The following is a 14,620-nucleotide window of genomic DNA, read 5'->3' on the forward strand; positions in this document are numbered from 1 at the left end:
CTATCGAACGACAGCTCGCCACCATCGCTACAGCCGCCTCTGCTATTGATCCTAGGTCTGACGAGGCGTATAAGGTTGTTAAAACGATCTCCGACGCCGCTGGCTGGCCTGACGCCGACTACAAACGGCTCATCAATTTTTTCGCGGATAACCCCCTTCAACCGCAAACATTCCTCGCTTTACCTCCAACTCTCCGTCAAGACCGCCTAGAATACCTGCTACGGAAGGAAAGGGACCGGGAGGAGGAGGAGCAGTTGCGGTCTGCGAAACGGAGACGTTATCTAGAGCGGTACGGCGGGTGAAAGGTGTCGAAATCGACGTCGACGTAGTAAGTCCTCCGGCGGTGGTGATTTCGCTCTGGTTTGGTGATCAGATGGCACATAAATGAGATGGCATGTTCCCCATACAAATTACTAGTAGCTAACGCCTCGATCTCTGTGTTCGGACCTCCTCGTACTCCACCCAGAACCTCTCCGCGATCTTATCGCGTTTCACCTCCATTTCGGCCCTCCCTCGATCGTTCTCCTCGTACGCCCTCGCTACCCGCTGGTTCTCGTCGTCGGGACCATCATCTACGTCATCGTCGACCTGTATATCGTCCTCCTCCTTCCCGTACAACATGATGAAGTTATGTAGGGCGAAACACGAATAAATCACGCGTAGTTGGGTGTCGATGTTGTATCGACAGCCGTGGGCCAGAATCTGAAACACGGGGGGGTGTAGCGACGTATGAAGTGATCAGTGACGTTCGTGAGGATGTTGTGCAGTTGCGTACCGGATATCTAGCCTTCAGAACGCCGAACGATCGTTCTATAACGTTTCGACACGATGAATGGCGTAAATTAAACAATTCCGCGGGATTTGTAGGTCGATTCGTACTATTCCCGTAGATGTCATTTTGCTGCTGCTTCAGCGGTGTTCTACGGCATGTTTTACTAGCAGGACTCACTCGTTTGATGCCTCCATCCATTCCCGAAGGTGGTAACGTGTGGAACGGTAGGGAACGATCGTCTTCGACGTCAAGGGGTAGCCGGCGTCGGCGAGGTAGTAATATCCGTCTGCGACGTCAAAACCCTCTTCGAACGCCGACCTAAGAACCTTAGCGTCGTTTGCAGGACCCTCCCACCCAGCGAGAACGTATGTAAAGAACCCCTCGAAGTCACAGGCCGCCATAACGTTCCACGATAAGGTTTTTTTGCGTGTTCGAAATCGCTTATGTTGGCTCGACGGTACGTGAGCCGCCGTCAGCGTACCGTCGATAGCACCGAGACATCTACGCAGCAGCCGTTTGTATTTAGGGTCTTGGTAGCGAGGGTGATCTAGTGGCATGTTCTGAGGGGTAGCGAGGCGAACGTAGCGAAGGTAGAAGTCGGGAGAGAATAGGGCGTCGATCACCTCGTGAAAACATCTAGAACGGTCGATCGAGACGTCAAAACGGGAGTCAGCGACGGCACGATACTGGCAGGGTACCCTAGAATACCCTGCTTACTTGCTAACAGTAGCCTGGGCCAACTGCCACACCTCCCTCGTCGTTCTGTTCGACGCCGACTTACGTAGGAGCCATAGAGTAACACCCACCTTTACTCGAACGGGGATTTCGAGAGTCGCGCTGACGAGGTCCCTATCTTCTAGTTCGGTAACGAGAAGGTGAAACGCCGGCGGGTACATGCCTATAGAGTCCCAACAGGCTACCACAGAACCGTTCGTCCAGCCATCGATGACGGATATCGCCCTACCGTGATCGACAAGAATCGAGGTCGTAGGCCGAGAGTTGTGCGTCGACCGAGATCTTTGACCGACGACATGTTCGGCTACCAATGCGATAGAGGCGGCTAGTTGACGCTGACGCAGTGTTCTATCTTGTAGGTATTGGTGAAGACCTTCATCTTGGGAATTGACCGAGCCGTCGTCGGTCGAGGTGTCGATTTCGATATCGTCAAAGGCAGGGGAAGGAGGGATGTCCATGTCGACGTAAACGTAAAACGACTATATCTCTTGATGTACTAGTGCGAATTAAACGGGACCTGAACAGGTGTGGTTTTCAAACGAAGACCTATCGGTATGTTCTAGTTTGATAGCAATCTGACGATATTACCTTCCATCGCATAAACACGTCGTAAGTCGATTCTACGTCGATGTTCGAAGTCGACGAACGACCTATGGATATGCTTCCGAGACGCGTCTCGGAAGTAAAAAAGAGGTCACGTGATCGATTCAGCAAAAACGCGCGAACAGGCTGAATCTTCAGAAAATGTAATTAGGCACCGCTGACTAGTAAATTACAGCCAAATCGTGCCAGCCACCATTCTCACAATTCCGCCAGAAAACTCGCGAACGCAACCTTGTTGACGATTTCCTGATTGTTGAATCGATAGCTACATACAGTACACAGTACACAGTAGTATTTGTCAATCTGCTATTTGGACACAAAGACCCTTGGACGTAAAGCATATAGAGTCAGACATGTCCACGAAGGACTCATTATAGATCGAAACTCGAGAAGCCACCCTCAAGGATGCAAGTATAGGAGCGTTGAGGGTGATGAATCATACGGCTCGATGAACGGCGGCGACACGAGAGCTTGCTGCTGCGAATCACGACATCGAGTATGACGGGTACGTCTTTTCGCTGTCACTGAGCTAGACCTGAGTAATCGCTCATCACCGGCGTTACTTCAACTTGCCGCAGCCTGGTCCCATTACGATGTGCTCGGGCGGATTGGGCAAGGTCAATTCAGCGAAGCGAGTATTATGATGCTGCTCTACATCGAATTCCCGCTCAGACCGCTGATCACTCCGAGATTGATAGGTTGACGCTGTTCGATTCCGGCCCACTGGACAGATCTACGCTTGTAAACGGGTTACCAAGGCAAGAGCCTGCCGTTCGACCAACGTATGTCGGCGTCGCGATCATGGCAATGAAAACCTCCATTGACGTGCCGGCTCTCGAGAAAGGTCCTGGATCTATGGAAGGAGCGAGATATACTGGCCCTTCCGCGGTCGACTCGAGAACAGGGCGCAGATCGGACGCCGCGCCTATTTCATGCTTTCCAGAACGACACACAGCTCGTCCTGGTCCAGACGTATTACGCATGTGGATCACTCGGAGACATCTTGAGTGACCGACTCAAAGCCTCAGCTTCGCGAACTCGGACCAGGATGGGAGACGATGTCATCGGGCCGAGCCTCGTACCCGATGAACTACTTTCGACTCACGAGATCCGCCATTATGCCTCTCAGATCATCTTGGCCATCGCGTATCTGCACGATAATGGCATAGTCCATCGAGACGTCAAACCCGCCAACGTCCTGGTTTCGACACCCAACGCTCAGGCCGTCTTGTCAGACTTTGGCAGTGCTGCCTCGCTCGTGGTTACCAATCGCCATCGCGCTCAGAGAACGACATCGTCAGTCGTCATGCATGGAGGTGGAATTCGTGCCGTCGAGAACATGGACGATATCCTATGGCCGGGTCCGAAATACTTGCCCAAATCCGCATGTTCGACGGTTCATGGCACGCTGGATTACATCTCCCCTGAAGGTGGGTTACATCGCATGGCCAGCCCGAACGAATGACGAACCTTGATACCCATAGTGCTCAACACATCCGAGGACATGGCTGCATCTGAGAGCGAGAGTGGAGAGCCATGGAGAACAGACAGCCACGCCGCCGGATTTGACGGAACTGACTTTGGTTATACTCATCAAGTCGATCACTGGTCATTAGGCGCTATGCTTTTCGAAATGGCATATGGGCAGCCTCCCTTCTATGAGGAAAGGGTCTCGGACACCTTTGAGAGAATCACGAAGTTCCAGGTGAGTCGCGTGATGACACGGGTTCAAATGGCAGAACCGTGATATCATCGCGCTGCTTTAATTGCAGGGACCCTTCAGACCGCCTCTCGGCATTTCGCATGGACGATGCTTTACAGACCTGCTGACAAGGCATGTGTCTCGTGAATCCCGCTCGACTGCGTCCTGCCACTGACCAAATCTGTTGACGGGCAGCCTATTGAGCTTGGCCCCATATAGGCTCGGCAGACGTGGCACTGCTGAAATATTGCTGCATCCCTTTTTCGCTGAAGTTGATTGGCAGCGCTGCGTTTTAGGTTAGGATTACAGGCCACACAGCTTAACATTCCGGTGCGAGGGACTGATTAAGCAGAGTTTCACAGGACAAATGGTTCTGGAAGATCCACCCCCACCTATTGACGTTGAAGACCTTTACGATTCTTTCCTCGGCGGTGGTGACTGGTCTCTGGATTCAGACGACAGCGTTGCAAGAACCTCCAGGCTCACGACAGACACCTCCTCCTCATACTGGCAAGATTGGGATCGATTCGAGGGGTCGAGTCCTGCAGAGATCGTCCTTCAGCGTACATCATTGCATCCCTTACAAGAACGCACGGAAACATCGTCGCTCCCGTATCAAACCCCACTGAGAGCTCCCGTCCGGGGCTTCGCGACACCGTATCCTCCCGGGACAACGGTCAGGAAGGCTCGAATGGCTGTGACAACAGCGCGAAAGATGTCTGAACGAACTGTCCATGAGCGGATGATGGATTGTGTACAAGCCTCCGTCAAGAAACGGCTGGCCTCGTCACACAATGCAGCCGGGAGACACGATCGTCAATCAGGACAGCGTAAGATTGATAACTGCTGTGTCAAAAAGGGTGCAAGCACAGGCACTCTAGGCGACTTGGCCTTACCAGAGCATCCGGGACGATGTGTTGAGGATCTTGCCGCTCGTTCCGCTGCCTTGAACACCGATCTACTTGTAAGCAGAGCATTCTCCGCTCGTTTTGGACTCTGAGGATGCACGGGACTAAGGCCGCAACGTCCTGAGATTACAGGCGATTGACAGCACCCTCTCGAACCTTGCTCTGAAGATACGTGCAGGCAGTCAATCCAGATAGTGCGAGACGATGGCGCATTTTCCGCCTTAAGCATTTGGTACAACAATAGGAACAGCGCCTAAGCATATTTGGTCCTCGTAATCTTTGAAGCCCAACCGGGTTCTTCATTCGTCGTGTCGGGGTCGTCAAGCATAATCCTCCTAGGTTTATTCGTATGAGAGTCCGATCTAGGTAGCCACGACCGCAAGAGGCCAGTCCGCGTGACTAGTTGTAACAATCAGGATATGAGACCATGCAGAGCAGAGGTGACGCAACAGACATGACGCAAGAGTACATACCGTTCAGATCTGTGGCGTGTGTCAAGGTGGTGAAGGGCCACCTGACCGGCTTCTGCCATGACCAGTGGGGCGAAGGCCCTTCCCGTAGCCAATTAAAGTCGTTGACTTGATACTCCATGTCAACCTGTTTAGACGTCATGACATTGTTTAGCCTCTCCATAATCAAACCGCGGGAGGATGCTGAACCTACAGCCTCTCCATCGGCTTGCAACTCCTCAGGATACGCGCCAAACTTGATGTCGGTACTTTTCTCGATGGCAGGGGTTGAGCGGACGTCGAGCAGTACAGTACAGCGCACCGATTCGTGCAAACGGAACTGTCTCGTGGGAATGGTCAGCCGAAGGTTGCTTCAGAAGTTGGCGTGCCGTGGATGAGCGTGATCCACCTACCTGCTGCGCTCCAGCCACGACAATGCAATCCTGAAGTTGTTGCAGTAATATGCTTCCCATGACCGTGTGCCCGATAACGATGATGGTGTTTTTCACCCGGCTCATATAGAGGGCTGTGCACCTACGCTGGCGGGTCGGTTTAAGATCCGAGAGGGCCGGCAGAAGCGGCTTATCGCATAGGTCGATGATGCAACCTTCAACATCCTCGATCGTCAAAGAAAAGTTATCGGAAGGCGAATCTGAAAGGGTCTCAAGGTGTGCCATCTTAATGTATCGATCGCGGGTGTCCTTCAGGCGATGAATTGTGGCAGCAAGATCTGAACCGCCAGGACCGGGCCCGGGTACCGGGCGAATGCAGTCCACCTCGGACAGTTCAGCTGGATCTGATTTGCGGTCTGCCTCGACGGCGGGCGGTGTGGACTTGGCCTTCTTGAAGCTAAATGCCTTGCGTTGCCGAGGCTGCGAGCCCACAAGTGCATCCAGCTCCAGGAGTTGCTAGCAATATCGATTGACGGAATCGTGTAAATAATTTGATGCAGCAAAAATAACAAGGAGTCAGACTGACCTGTTGATATCGGCTTTGATCATATCTGGGTAGATAATCGTTGGCTTTGTTGACTCGAGCTCGCAGCGTTGCCAATCGCTCGCCAGCTAGCCGGAGGTCAGAAGTTGACGTGCGACCGGCTTCAATCAGGGACTCCAACTCTGTCAATCATATGGCAGAGAGGCTTAACGAGGAACCCTATCATGATTATACTCTTAGACAGCTTGCTGACTCACCCGATTTGGCATGAGTGAATTGATTGTGGAAATCAGCCATGATCGAATCCTCCTGCACGTCACCTTGCTTTTCAAGAGGTAACGACGACAGAATGGGAACCACCTCCGCCGGCGTACTTTGCCCGGATTCTGTCAAAGCTAAGTTCGGCACCGGCGATACCAATGCATGGTCCAAGCCCGGATCTGACTGCAAGACTGCCGTCGCTACCGAGATCCCTGTCGGCAGAGAATCTGCCGCTGCATTGTCAGACCCAGTGGTGTAGTGCGTCGCCAGGCTAAGACTGATCATATCTGCATCGGCGGCCGGAGAATCGGGAAGGCTCGACTCCAACAAATCCGTGATGGTTTCGGCACGGCTGGCGATCTCTGGCGAGACGACCTCTTCAATAGTTGAGGCGTGTGCTGGCTCCATCTCTCTACTAGCTCGTCGAATTGCCTTCGCTGGATCTCGAAGATCCGCTAGTTCTTCTTGACCACAGGATATGGTTTGCGAGGGCTGACCGCCGTTCAAATCATCATCACTGTCAACTCCGCCTGCTGGTGACTCCTCTCGTGTCCCACTAGCCGGTCCGCTCGCCTCCATGCTTTGTTCGGCTGATTCGTCGACCTCTAACTGCGCCGGGGCTGATGGGCTCTCAGGTCGGTCATACGATGTCGTCTCGACCGAGCTGTTCCCGTCTGGAGGATGGATCAGACCATCCTGCAGGGTACCGGCTTGTTGCCCGGCCGTCGTCGGGACGCTTACAGGGACTTCGTTACCGACATCCGGTACAGCCGTTCCACCAACGCCGTGCAGATCACCTGCATCCTCTCCAGAAGCACTCGATTGTCCAGGATCTCGCCGTATCCCAAGTTTGCCATCTCGCGGTGACCTGGGTCGCTCAACAGACGACGCTAGCGGTCCATCTGATTTCGCGAAAGCTGGAATCCTGTTACCATAGAGCCCTCTATTCTCCACCTTCTTTCGTGTGCCCAATATGACTTCCGGAGCTATGTTCTTAGCGTTGTAGCTCGGTATCCGGTTTCCAATCAGCCCCTTCCCCTGAACTTGACTCGGATCTGCTTTAGGTGGTGCGCCATAACCAAATGCAGATTGGGGCACAAGAGGCGTAGAGTCGGGATTGTTGAATTTAGCGATTCGATCCTTTAGCGATCCGATTTTCGCCTGCGAGTTGCTAGACATGCGCACGATCGAATTCTATCACGAACGTCGAGATCAGAGAGAATGTCAATGTTTAACTGTAGGTTGGCTAGGAATTCTAGGAATGAATGCAGTGTTATCCAAGAATGTCTTTCATCATCTCAGTAAGTCTGACAAGGTGGACCTTTGGCACGAAATTACGCTTCGCGCGGACGAAGCCGAAGTTACCAGGTCATGGGTCGATGAATCTGTCTGCATGCTGCATGTCTAGCATGTCTATAGTAATCGGCAGAATTATACAACGTTCAGAACCACGTAATATAACACGACGGCTATCCGCCTTGAGTCAGGTTGGCAGGAAAGGCGCTGAAGTCCACCTGTTCCTGTATAGACTGCGATCCATGCTGGAAGGTGATTCTCAGTCTCAACCTGATCTGAGCTCCCGGCGGGGCAATAATGCGCATTTGTTGCGATTCGACCGTGCCTGGTGCGACGTTTCCATTACTCATAGCCAGCATTTGAAGCTGCTGCGTCTGTAAGCCCCGGAGTTGATTGTCAGCAAGGCTTCCATTCCGCAAGACCGATTAGGTTCGACTAACCTTCGGTACTGCTGCCTGGAAGTTCACATTCTCCAGCGTAACGGAGGCAGTCGCCGTGAAACGAACAAGGATCTGAACCATGCCTGGCTGAGAAGGATTGACTTTGGGCGTAAGAGTAATCTTCAAGTCATTCTTCTCATAAGCAGTGTATTGCTGAAGGGTCGATTTCGCTTGTGTCGGAACCTCCTTGGGGGCGTCTTTGCCGGCTTGTTGTTGCGATGTACCCGATGGCATAGCAGAACCGCTCGCTAGCAGTCCAGACGGCAAATCTGCAGAATTGGCAACGGCGGAACCAGGACCTTGTCCTGGGCTACGGGCGCTGTCGGAATTGCCAAACAGGCTCATGATATCATTGACCGGGTTGGCCGGCTTCGACGACACGGCGCTCGGAGCTGGATCCGAAGAGCCGCCAAAGATATCTGCCAGAAGATCATGGGCGTTCACGCTCGATGTCGTCTCGGTATTAGGTCCTTGGGTGTCGTCGCCCATAAGATCCACTAAGGAGTCAGTATCGGTCCGCGTCGATCCGACATTGCGCTTCTCGGAGACTATGATGAAACGTGAGCACAGAGTTGATCGATGCGAAAGAGGGATTAGATATTGCTCACCTGTACCCATGATCGTTGCCCGGATTTCCGGAGCGGGCATATGTTCCAAGACACCGTTCACAAGGTCTCCCTTGGTGAACAGAGCTTCAAATTCGACTGAGCGCTGCTGGAGTTCGAGATCCTGGCTCTCAGAATACTTGCTCAGGATATCCCGAATCCTCTCGACTTGGTTCGCCGCATTGGGACTCGAGGCCTCGCCTAACCGAATGGCAAACTTGGATAACGCAGTTAGGGTGTACTGCCTAATCAGAGAATTGGCGTAAGGCGATTTGATGACCATTTCGAGGAGATCGAGTACCTCTACGTCGGAGATCTATATATTGCACGAATCAGCCATCAGGTAGCTAGGTTGAAGCGCGGTTTATTCTCACCTCTTCCGAGTTGTCGGTCATAATTCCGTTGGATGAAGATTGGAGGACAGAATCTCCGAATTCGCCCAGGATCCAAACCGCAACCAAGGTCAAGGATTCTTGGCTCACGTCGGCCTGTAATGCCCGGAATAACCGGCTGACAGTGTATGACTGCAATTCCACCGTATGGCACACGAGTCGGATGAACGACGACATGACTTCATCACGGACGTGATTTCCGGCCTACAAAAGGGGATAATTGCCAAGCGCGGTGCAGAGGTCAGAGGTCGTCCAGGCCGGAACACCGTGGCAAAAGAGGAATCTACTTACTACTTGAAGAACTCTGAGCATGGTGTCGATGTGCCAACGCTTATCAGGAGCATAACGCTCTGCAGCCAAGCAGATTTGGGTCGTAAGACCCAGCTTGAATTCATTATCGGCAACCTCCAGGAAGCTCAGCAGTTCTCTCATCAAGGCTTTGACGTTCTGCTCGTTGATCAGGGCATAAGAGAGTTCCAAAGCTCTTCTCCGAATAGAGACATCGCCATCGGCCAAACAAGATAGGACGACATCGCGATGCCTCTGTACCGCATTTTCCGTCACCGCGACTTGGTTCAACGTGTTGAGCGCAACGTAACTACGGGAAGAATATTCAAAACCGTTCAGCCTTTTACTATTTAGCAGCAGAATCATCAATGCGACGACAGACCGAATGTTGTTGTCTCTGTTGCCGAGGAATTTGCCCAAAATATTGATAGCCATCACCCTGAGACCGCTATCTGCTTCGATTTCAAGAATCGTCAGAACTGCCTCGTATAGAATGGCATTGCCGACGTTCTTGCTAGAATCGGTATTGGTAGCGACCTGGACCATAAACCACACGATCAATCAGAGAACACCTAGAACCAGCTGGCTAGGACTCACTTGTGCGAGGATATCGTTCATCGCTTCGCTCGCTTCAGCGTTCCCGCTTCCAAGCACTCGCAAGAGCCTCAGAATCTTCACTTGTAGAAAGGGGTCCGTGATCCCGTTCACATCGTGCTCTGGACTGTAGCCGGTGGTGACCAACGCCTTCAAGTGTTTTACCAATAAGGATACCGTCTGTTGACCAAGACAATTTCAATCAGTCGATTTGTCATCCGCATATCTATATAGCAATTCACCTTTCTAAGCGCATCACAGACGCCCCGGTCCAGCCTGCACATCTCAGTGACAAGCGTAACCCCCGCAAGCAAAACGCCATGGTTTCGGTCGTGGAGCAGTCCCTTCGCCTTGTCGAGGAAATGATCGACAAGTTCAGGAACCTTTCGGATCACTCTCAATGCACACAGCGCCGACTGAAAGCAGCTGTGGTTCAGTTTCGCTCACTCTCGGGAACGACGATCCTAAACAACGCTACCTTTTTCCGAATGTACGTATTGCTGCTCCCGAGCAGCTTCTCGATCTCGTTGCAGAGATCCCGCGACATTTCCTCGGATGAGATGTTGGCAAAGGTGCACAAAGCGAGCCCCACGGCGTACATGTTGGAATGATTCATGTCACTTTATGGAGGAATCGAATGGTCAGTCACCCCTGCCTGTCATGATCCCTTCGGCCCCCTCGAGGCAAGAAGAGGACTGACTTTTTCAACGAATTTGTCACCAGTGTCAAAACCTCCTGATTCTCGTCCAACAGCAGCATGATGCCGAGGTATCCCAAACGCTTATCGCTAAAGCGAGGACTGGCAACAAGTTTAAGACATTCAATCTGACCGAAATGTGCAGGATAACCGAGCATATGGATGTAGAGCAGCTTGGCTATGTTGTTGTGTCGTGAGAAGGAGTCCTCTTCTTTGAAAGCCGTACGGATAGCAGCTGACTCCTTCTGGATGAGTGAGCGCTCATCGGCCAAGGTCTGAGCAAGCAGTGTAATCCAGGAAACGTCCGATTGTCAGTCACCTTTGCCAGCATGTACAGGAACAACGACAACTTACCTTACAAGACCGAATAGCCTTGATGAGCGCTGGAATTCGCACGTCGAGGGGAGTTAGCGGTTGACCATTGTGGCTCTTAAGCGTAGATCTCACCTTTTAAATTGTAGTAACCCGGCATTATCGAGATATCGCAAGCGAGTTGTACTCCGGTTCGTCAAAGGCCTCGTCAGATGCTGGAATGGGCGATAGGAGCTTCGAGACAAAGCTAGATGCGCATGCCCAGACTCCTGGTCGATCGCTGTTTGCAGCTGAATCGTGCGACTGACGGAGGAACTTCTTGCCGACAGATCGTGCTGGAGTCTAGTTCAAGGTAGCCTGTGACTGGAAGGTGGATACTTCTCTGATGTTTGGTATTTGATTGTCTACAGGATTCACTGGTCATCGAACGCTCATAGAATGGTTCGAGCTCATAACGTCCCATCCAGCTGTTCAGTGCGACACCCGAAGCTGAGCGGAGACTTGTCGCGCTAGCACCACGGCTTGTCAACATCATCGTTACTGAACTGCTCGACTGTTTGCTATTTGAGAAATGTTGTCATCTTGATATTATATGTACAATGGTCACAGCCTGTCGTGGGTGGTGTCGATGCATCTTTTCTAAATTGTCTAGTTCTTCTTCTCGCCGTCAGTGGACTCGCTGGACGAAGGCTCAGATTCGGCGTTGGCGTTGGCGGCTCGCTGTTCGTAAACCTTCTTGAACAGACCAAGAGAGGCTTGTTGGGTCTGTTTACAGCGACCGATGGTACAATTTTAGCAGGAGGTCCAGCAAATCAAGCACGAATGAGGAACATGATGACTTACCTCGTCGTACTTCTCCTTCAATGCCTCGGGGGTAATGTCGTCTCCCCTCAAACCAGCAGCAGCCATCTCACGGAGCTCTGCTACCAGCTTCTTGACGGTCTCCTTCTCAGTGGCGTCGAGCTGAGCCTCAAACTCCTGCAAGTTCTTCTCGATCTCCTGCGTGAATCCCTCGGCCTTGTTGGACTGCTCGATGACAGCCTGCTTGGCCTTGTCGGCCTCGGCAAACTTCTCGGACTCCTGAACCATTCGCTCGATCTCAGAGTCGGAAAGACCCGAGCTCGAGGTGATGGTCATGGTCTGCTCCTTGTTGGTAGCCTTGTCGACAGCGGATACATTGACGATACCATCGGCGTCTGATAGGAAAAGATGTACGTTAGCCGTGTGAGAGACAGAACAAGGCTCTCTAAAGCTTACCGATGTCGAAGGTAATGGCAATCTAGAAGTGGGCAGGAAAACATCAAATCAGTATACTAGCGGTACGTGCGAGAACCAACGTCCAGTAACGAACCTGAGGTACACCTCGAGCGACAGGAGGCAGCCCGCTCAGGACGAAGTTGCCCAAAAGCTGCAAGGTGAGAGACCGAACAATCAGTGAGTCGGTCCAATATCCACTCAAGCCACGCCGAAACTGACCTTGTTGTCCCTGACGAGTGCACGTTCACCCTGGTAGACCTTGACGTCGATGGCGCTCTGACCGTCGGCGGCAGTTGAGAAGGTCTGACTCTTCTTGGTGGGGATGGTCGTGTTCCTGTTGATCAATCGAGTGAACACTCCTCCCAAGGTCTCGATTCCGAGAGACAAGGGGGTGACATCTGCGTGTGATAGCCGTTAGTTGCCGTCTAGCAAAGTATGCGTGACCAGGTCCTGCTGGACTTACCAAGAAGCAGAATGTCCTGAACGGATCCGCTCAAAACACCGGCCTGAATGGAGGCACCGATGGCGACGGCCTCGTCGGGGTTGACACCCTTGCTAGGGTCCCGTCCGAACAAACCCTTGACGGTCTCAATGACCTTGGGCATTCGGCTCATTCCTCCGACCAGAATGACATCGTTGATCTCGTTGGGCTTGACACCTGCATCAGCCAAAGCCTTCTTGCAAGGGTCGATGGTCCTGTCAACCAAGGGCTTGACAAGAGCCTCGAACTTGGCTCGGGAGAAGGTGGTGTTGATGTGCTTGGGGCCGTCGGCAGTGGCGGTGATGTAAGGCAAGGAGATGTCGGTCTGGGAAGTGGATGAAAGCTCGATCTTGGCTCGCTCAGCGGCCTCTCGGATTCGCTGGATAGCCATCCTGTCCTTGGAGAGGTCAATCCCCTCGGCCTTCTTGAACTCGCTAACGAGGTGGTTGGCGAGGGTGATATCGAAATCCTCACCACCGAGGTGGGTGTCTCCGTTAGTCGATTTGACCTCGAAGACTCCCTTTTGCATCTCCAGGATGGACACGTCGAAGGTTCCACCGCCCAAGTCGTAGACGGCGATGATAGAGCTGTCGGACTTGTCGAGACCGTAAGCGAGAGCGGCAGCAGTAGGCTCGTTGATCACTCGGAGCACTTCAAGACCGGCGATAGCACCAGCGTCCTTGGTCGCCTGACGCTGAGAATCGTTGAAGTAGGCCGGAACGGTAATGACTGATGAAAGAACGTGGACATCATCTCAAATCAGTCTCATCCACTCAAACTCGAGACAAAGAGGAACTAGAATGGTGCTTACCGGCATGGTTAACCGGCTTGCCGAGGTAGGCAGCGGCGGTCTCCCTCATCTTTCCTACGACGAAAGCTCCGATCTGAGCGGGCGAGTAGTCCTTGCCCTGAGCCCTGACCCAAGCGTCTCCGTTGGAGTGCGATACGATCTTGAAAGGAACGTTGTCGAGATCCTTCTGAACTTCGGCGTCCTTGAACTTTCGTCCGATAAGTCTGCACCGTAGTATAACAATGCTCGAGTGAGCACGGAAGTCGGGGTCTTAAGCGATGTTCCGCCCGTAGTGAGACTCACCGCTTGGTAGCGAAAAGGGTGTTCTCGGGGTTGACGACGGCTTGACGCTTGGCCGGCTGTCCGACCAGACGCTCGCCGTCCTTGGTGAAAGCGACAACGGAGGGGGTAGTACGACCACCCTCGGCGTTCTCGATGACTCGAGGAGTCTGACCCTCCATGATGGATACACACGAGCTGAAGAGCATGGCGGAGGAAGCGAGATATGAGACGGTGATCCGCATTTACTAGATCAACCAGGGCAACTCACAAGGTAGTACCGAGATCGATACCGATGATGGTCTCGGGCTTGGAACTAGCATATCGAGTTTGAACCGAGGGAATGACCCTCTGTCGAGCGCGAATGTACCTATGTGAGCCGGGATCACTCCATCTCAGTTGCGGCAAGACACGATACTTACGGCCGCATTTCGCAAAGGCAAGGCCTTGGAGGCACGGAGTGTTCGAGCGACAGAGAACATGGCGAGTTTGAGCGATATGAATCGAAGTTTTAATCTATGAGTGGCAAGATGCCTGTGGTCGAAAAGGTGTAGTTGTGTGGGGCTGCGGTAGGCCTCTTTTGGGTTGTTATATCGATGATCGACTCTATGGAATTAGAGTCTGGAGGTTGAGTCTTGGGTGTTATAGAGGACGAGGAATGTGATTGCCACACGTTAGTTGTCATCGAGAGAGAGAGAGTGCAGGCAGGGAACATCGGATCGCCCCGTGCGATGGGCAAAAAAGAGAAAAGACTAGCAATCGAGGGGTCAACGACGAGTCTACGCTCCGAAGTCGATCTCGGATGGAAACGCCTGGAAGCGCG

At 52.6% G+C, this 14,620-nt stretch overlaps 4 protein-coding genes across 4 annotated transcripts; 1 reads left to right on the forward strand and 3 right to left on the reverse strand.

The window, feature by feature from the left end:
- Positions 1 to 2,309: 2,309 nt before the first annotated feature.
- Positions 2,310 to 5,182, forward strand: HD553DRAFT_308771 (kinase-like domain-containing protein). The gene is made up of 8 exons (XM_046179590.1): positions 2,310 to 2,615; positions 2,689 to 2,741; positions 2,809 to 2,892; positions 2,955 to 3,540; positions 3,595 to 3,815; positions 3,883 to 3,944; positions 4,008 to 4,108; positions 4,175 to 5,182. The coding sequence occupies exons 1-8, from the start codon at positions 2,609 to 2,611 to the stop codon at positions 4,810 to 4,812; spliced, it is 1,752 nt and encodes a 583-aa protein (XP_046037752.1). The 5' UTR covers positions 2,310 to 2,608; the 3' UTR covers positions 4,813 to 5,182.
- On the reverse strand, positions 4,966 to 7,674 carry HD553DRAFT_206157 (tubulin binding cofactor C-domain-containing protein). Its single transcript, XM_046177127.1, has 5 exons — positions 6,363 to 7,674; positions 6,148 to 6,287; positions 5,583 to 6,077; positions 5,384 to 5,509; positions 4,966 to 5,317 (listed from the first exon to the last, which is right to left on the reverse strand). Exons 1-5 carry the CDS (start codon positions 7,543 to 7,545, stop codon positions 5,120 to 5,122), a joined length of 2,142 nt encoding a protein of 713 aa, XP_046037753.1. The 5' UTR covers positions 7,546 to 7,674; the 3' UTR covers positions 4,966 to 5,119.
- A 56-nt stretch (positions 7,675 to 7,730) lies between these two features.
- Positions 7,731 to 11,495, reverse strand: HD553DRAFT_308777 (adaptin N terminal region-domain-containing protein). The gene is made up of 12 exons (XM_046179591.1): positions 11,126 to 11,495; positions 11,033 to 11,061; positions 10,682 to 10,953; positions 10,460 to 10,601; positions 10,224 to 10,397; positions 9,985 to 10,161; positions 9,770 to 9,924; positions 9,391 to 9,697; positions 9,082 to 9,303; positions 8,711 to 9,023; positions 8,103 to 8,650; positions 7,731 to 8,036 (listed from the first exon to the last, which is right to left on the reverse strand). Exons 1-12 carry the CDS (start codon positions 11,148 to 11,150, stop codon positions 7,836 to 7,838), a joined length of 2,565 nt encoding a protein of 854 aa, XP_046037754.1. The 5' UTR covers positions 11,151 to 11,495; the 3' UTR covers positions 7,731 to 7,835.
- On the reverse strand, positions 11,496 to 14,480 carry HD553DRAFT_282818 (heat shock protein 70 family). Its single transcript, XM_046178166.1, has 10 exons — positions 14,220 to 14,480; positions 14,069 to 14,148; positions 13,822 to 13,995; positions 13,540 to 13,742; positions 12,711 to 13,457; positions 12,467 to 12,645; positions 12,342 to 12,398; positions 12,248 to 12,269; positions 11,834 to 12,186; positions 11,496 to 11,755 (listed from the first exon to the last, which is right to left on the reverse strand). The coding sequence occupies exons 1-10, from the start codon at positions 14,277 to 14,279 to the stop codon at positions 11,639 to 11,641; spliced, it is 1,992 nt and encodes a 663-aa protein (XP_046037755.1). The 5' UTR covers positions 14,280 to 14,480; the 3' UTR covers positions 11,496 to 11,638.
- Positions 14,481 to 14,620: the final 140 nt, after the last annotated feature.

Source organism: Filobasidium floriforme (assembly GCF_021052385.1).
Source record: "Filobasidium floriforme strain CBS 6241 chromosome Unknown HD553scaffold_7, whole genome shotgun sequence".
NCBI lineage: Eukaryota > Fungi > Basidiomycota > Tremellomycetes > Filobasidiales > Filobasidiaceae > Filobasidium > Filobasidium floriforme.

What these genes read in the sequence shown, in the direction of transcription:
- HD553DRAFT_308771 (XM_046179590.1), top strand. An exon ending in AGAGAATCACGAAGTTCCAG is followed by an intron (nt 3,816 to 3,882) that starts GTGAGTCGCGTG and finishes CTTTAATTGCAG; the next exon opens with GGACCCTTCAGACCGCCTCT. An exon ending in TTTACAGACCTGCTGACAAG is followed by an intron (nt 3,945 to 4,007) that starts GCATGTGTCTCG and finishes GTTGACGGGCAG; the next exon opens with CCTATTGAGCTTGGCCCCAT.
- HD553DRAFT_206157 (XM_046177127.1), bottom strand. Translation starts at nt 7,545, where the DNA reads ATGTCTAGCAACTCGCAGGCGAAAATCGGATCGCTAAAGGATCGAATC. An exon ending in ATTCACTCATGCCAAATCGG is followed by an intron (nt 6,288 to 6,362) that starts GTGAGTCAGCAA and finishes TATGATTGACAG; the next exon opens with AGTTGGAGTCCCTGATTGAA. An exon ending in TGCAAGCCGATGGAGAGGCT is followed by an intron (nt 5,318 to 5,383) that starts GTAGGTTCAGCA and finishes ACGTCTAAACAG; the next exon opens with GTTGACATGGAGTATCAAGT.
- HD553DRAFT_308777 (XM_046179591.1), bottom strand. Translation starts at nt 11,150, where the DNA reads ATGCCGGGTTACTACAATTTAAAAG. An exon ending in TCTGTGATGCGCTTAGAAAG is followed by an intron (nt 10,162 to 10,223) that starts GTGAATTGCTAT and finishes CTTGGTCAACAG; the next exon opens with ACGGTATCCTTATTGGTAAA. An exon ending in GGCAACGATCATGGGTACAG is followed by an intron (nt 8,651 to 8,710) that starts GTGAGCAATATC and finishes GTTTCATCATAG; the next exon opens with TCTCCGAGAAGCGCAATGTC.
- HD553DRAFT_282818 (XM_046178166.1), bottom strand. Translation starts at nt 14,279, where the DNA reads ATGTTCTCTGTCGCTCGAACACTCCGTGCCTCCAAGGCCTTGCCTTTG. An exon ending in ATCGATCTCGGTACTACCTT is followed by an intron (nt 13,996 to 14,068) that starts GTGAGTTGCCCT and finishes CATGCTCTTCAG; the next exon opens with CTCGTGTGTATCCATCATGG. An exon ending in TCGCTCGAGGTGTACCTCAG is followed by an intron (nt 12,270 to 12,341) that starts GTTCGTTACTGG and finishes GCCCACTTCTAG; the next exon opens with ATTGCCATTACCTTCGACAT.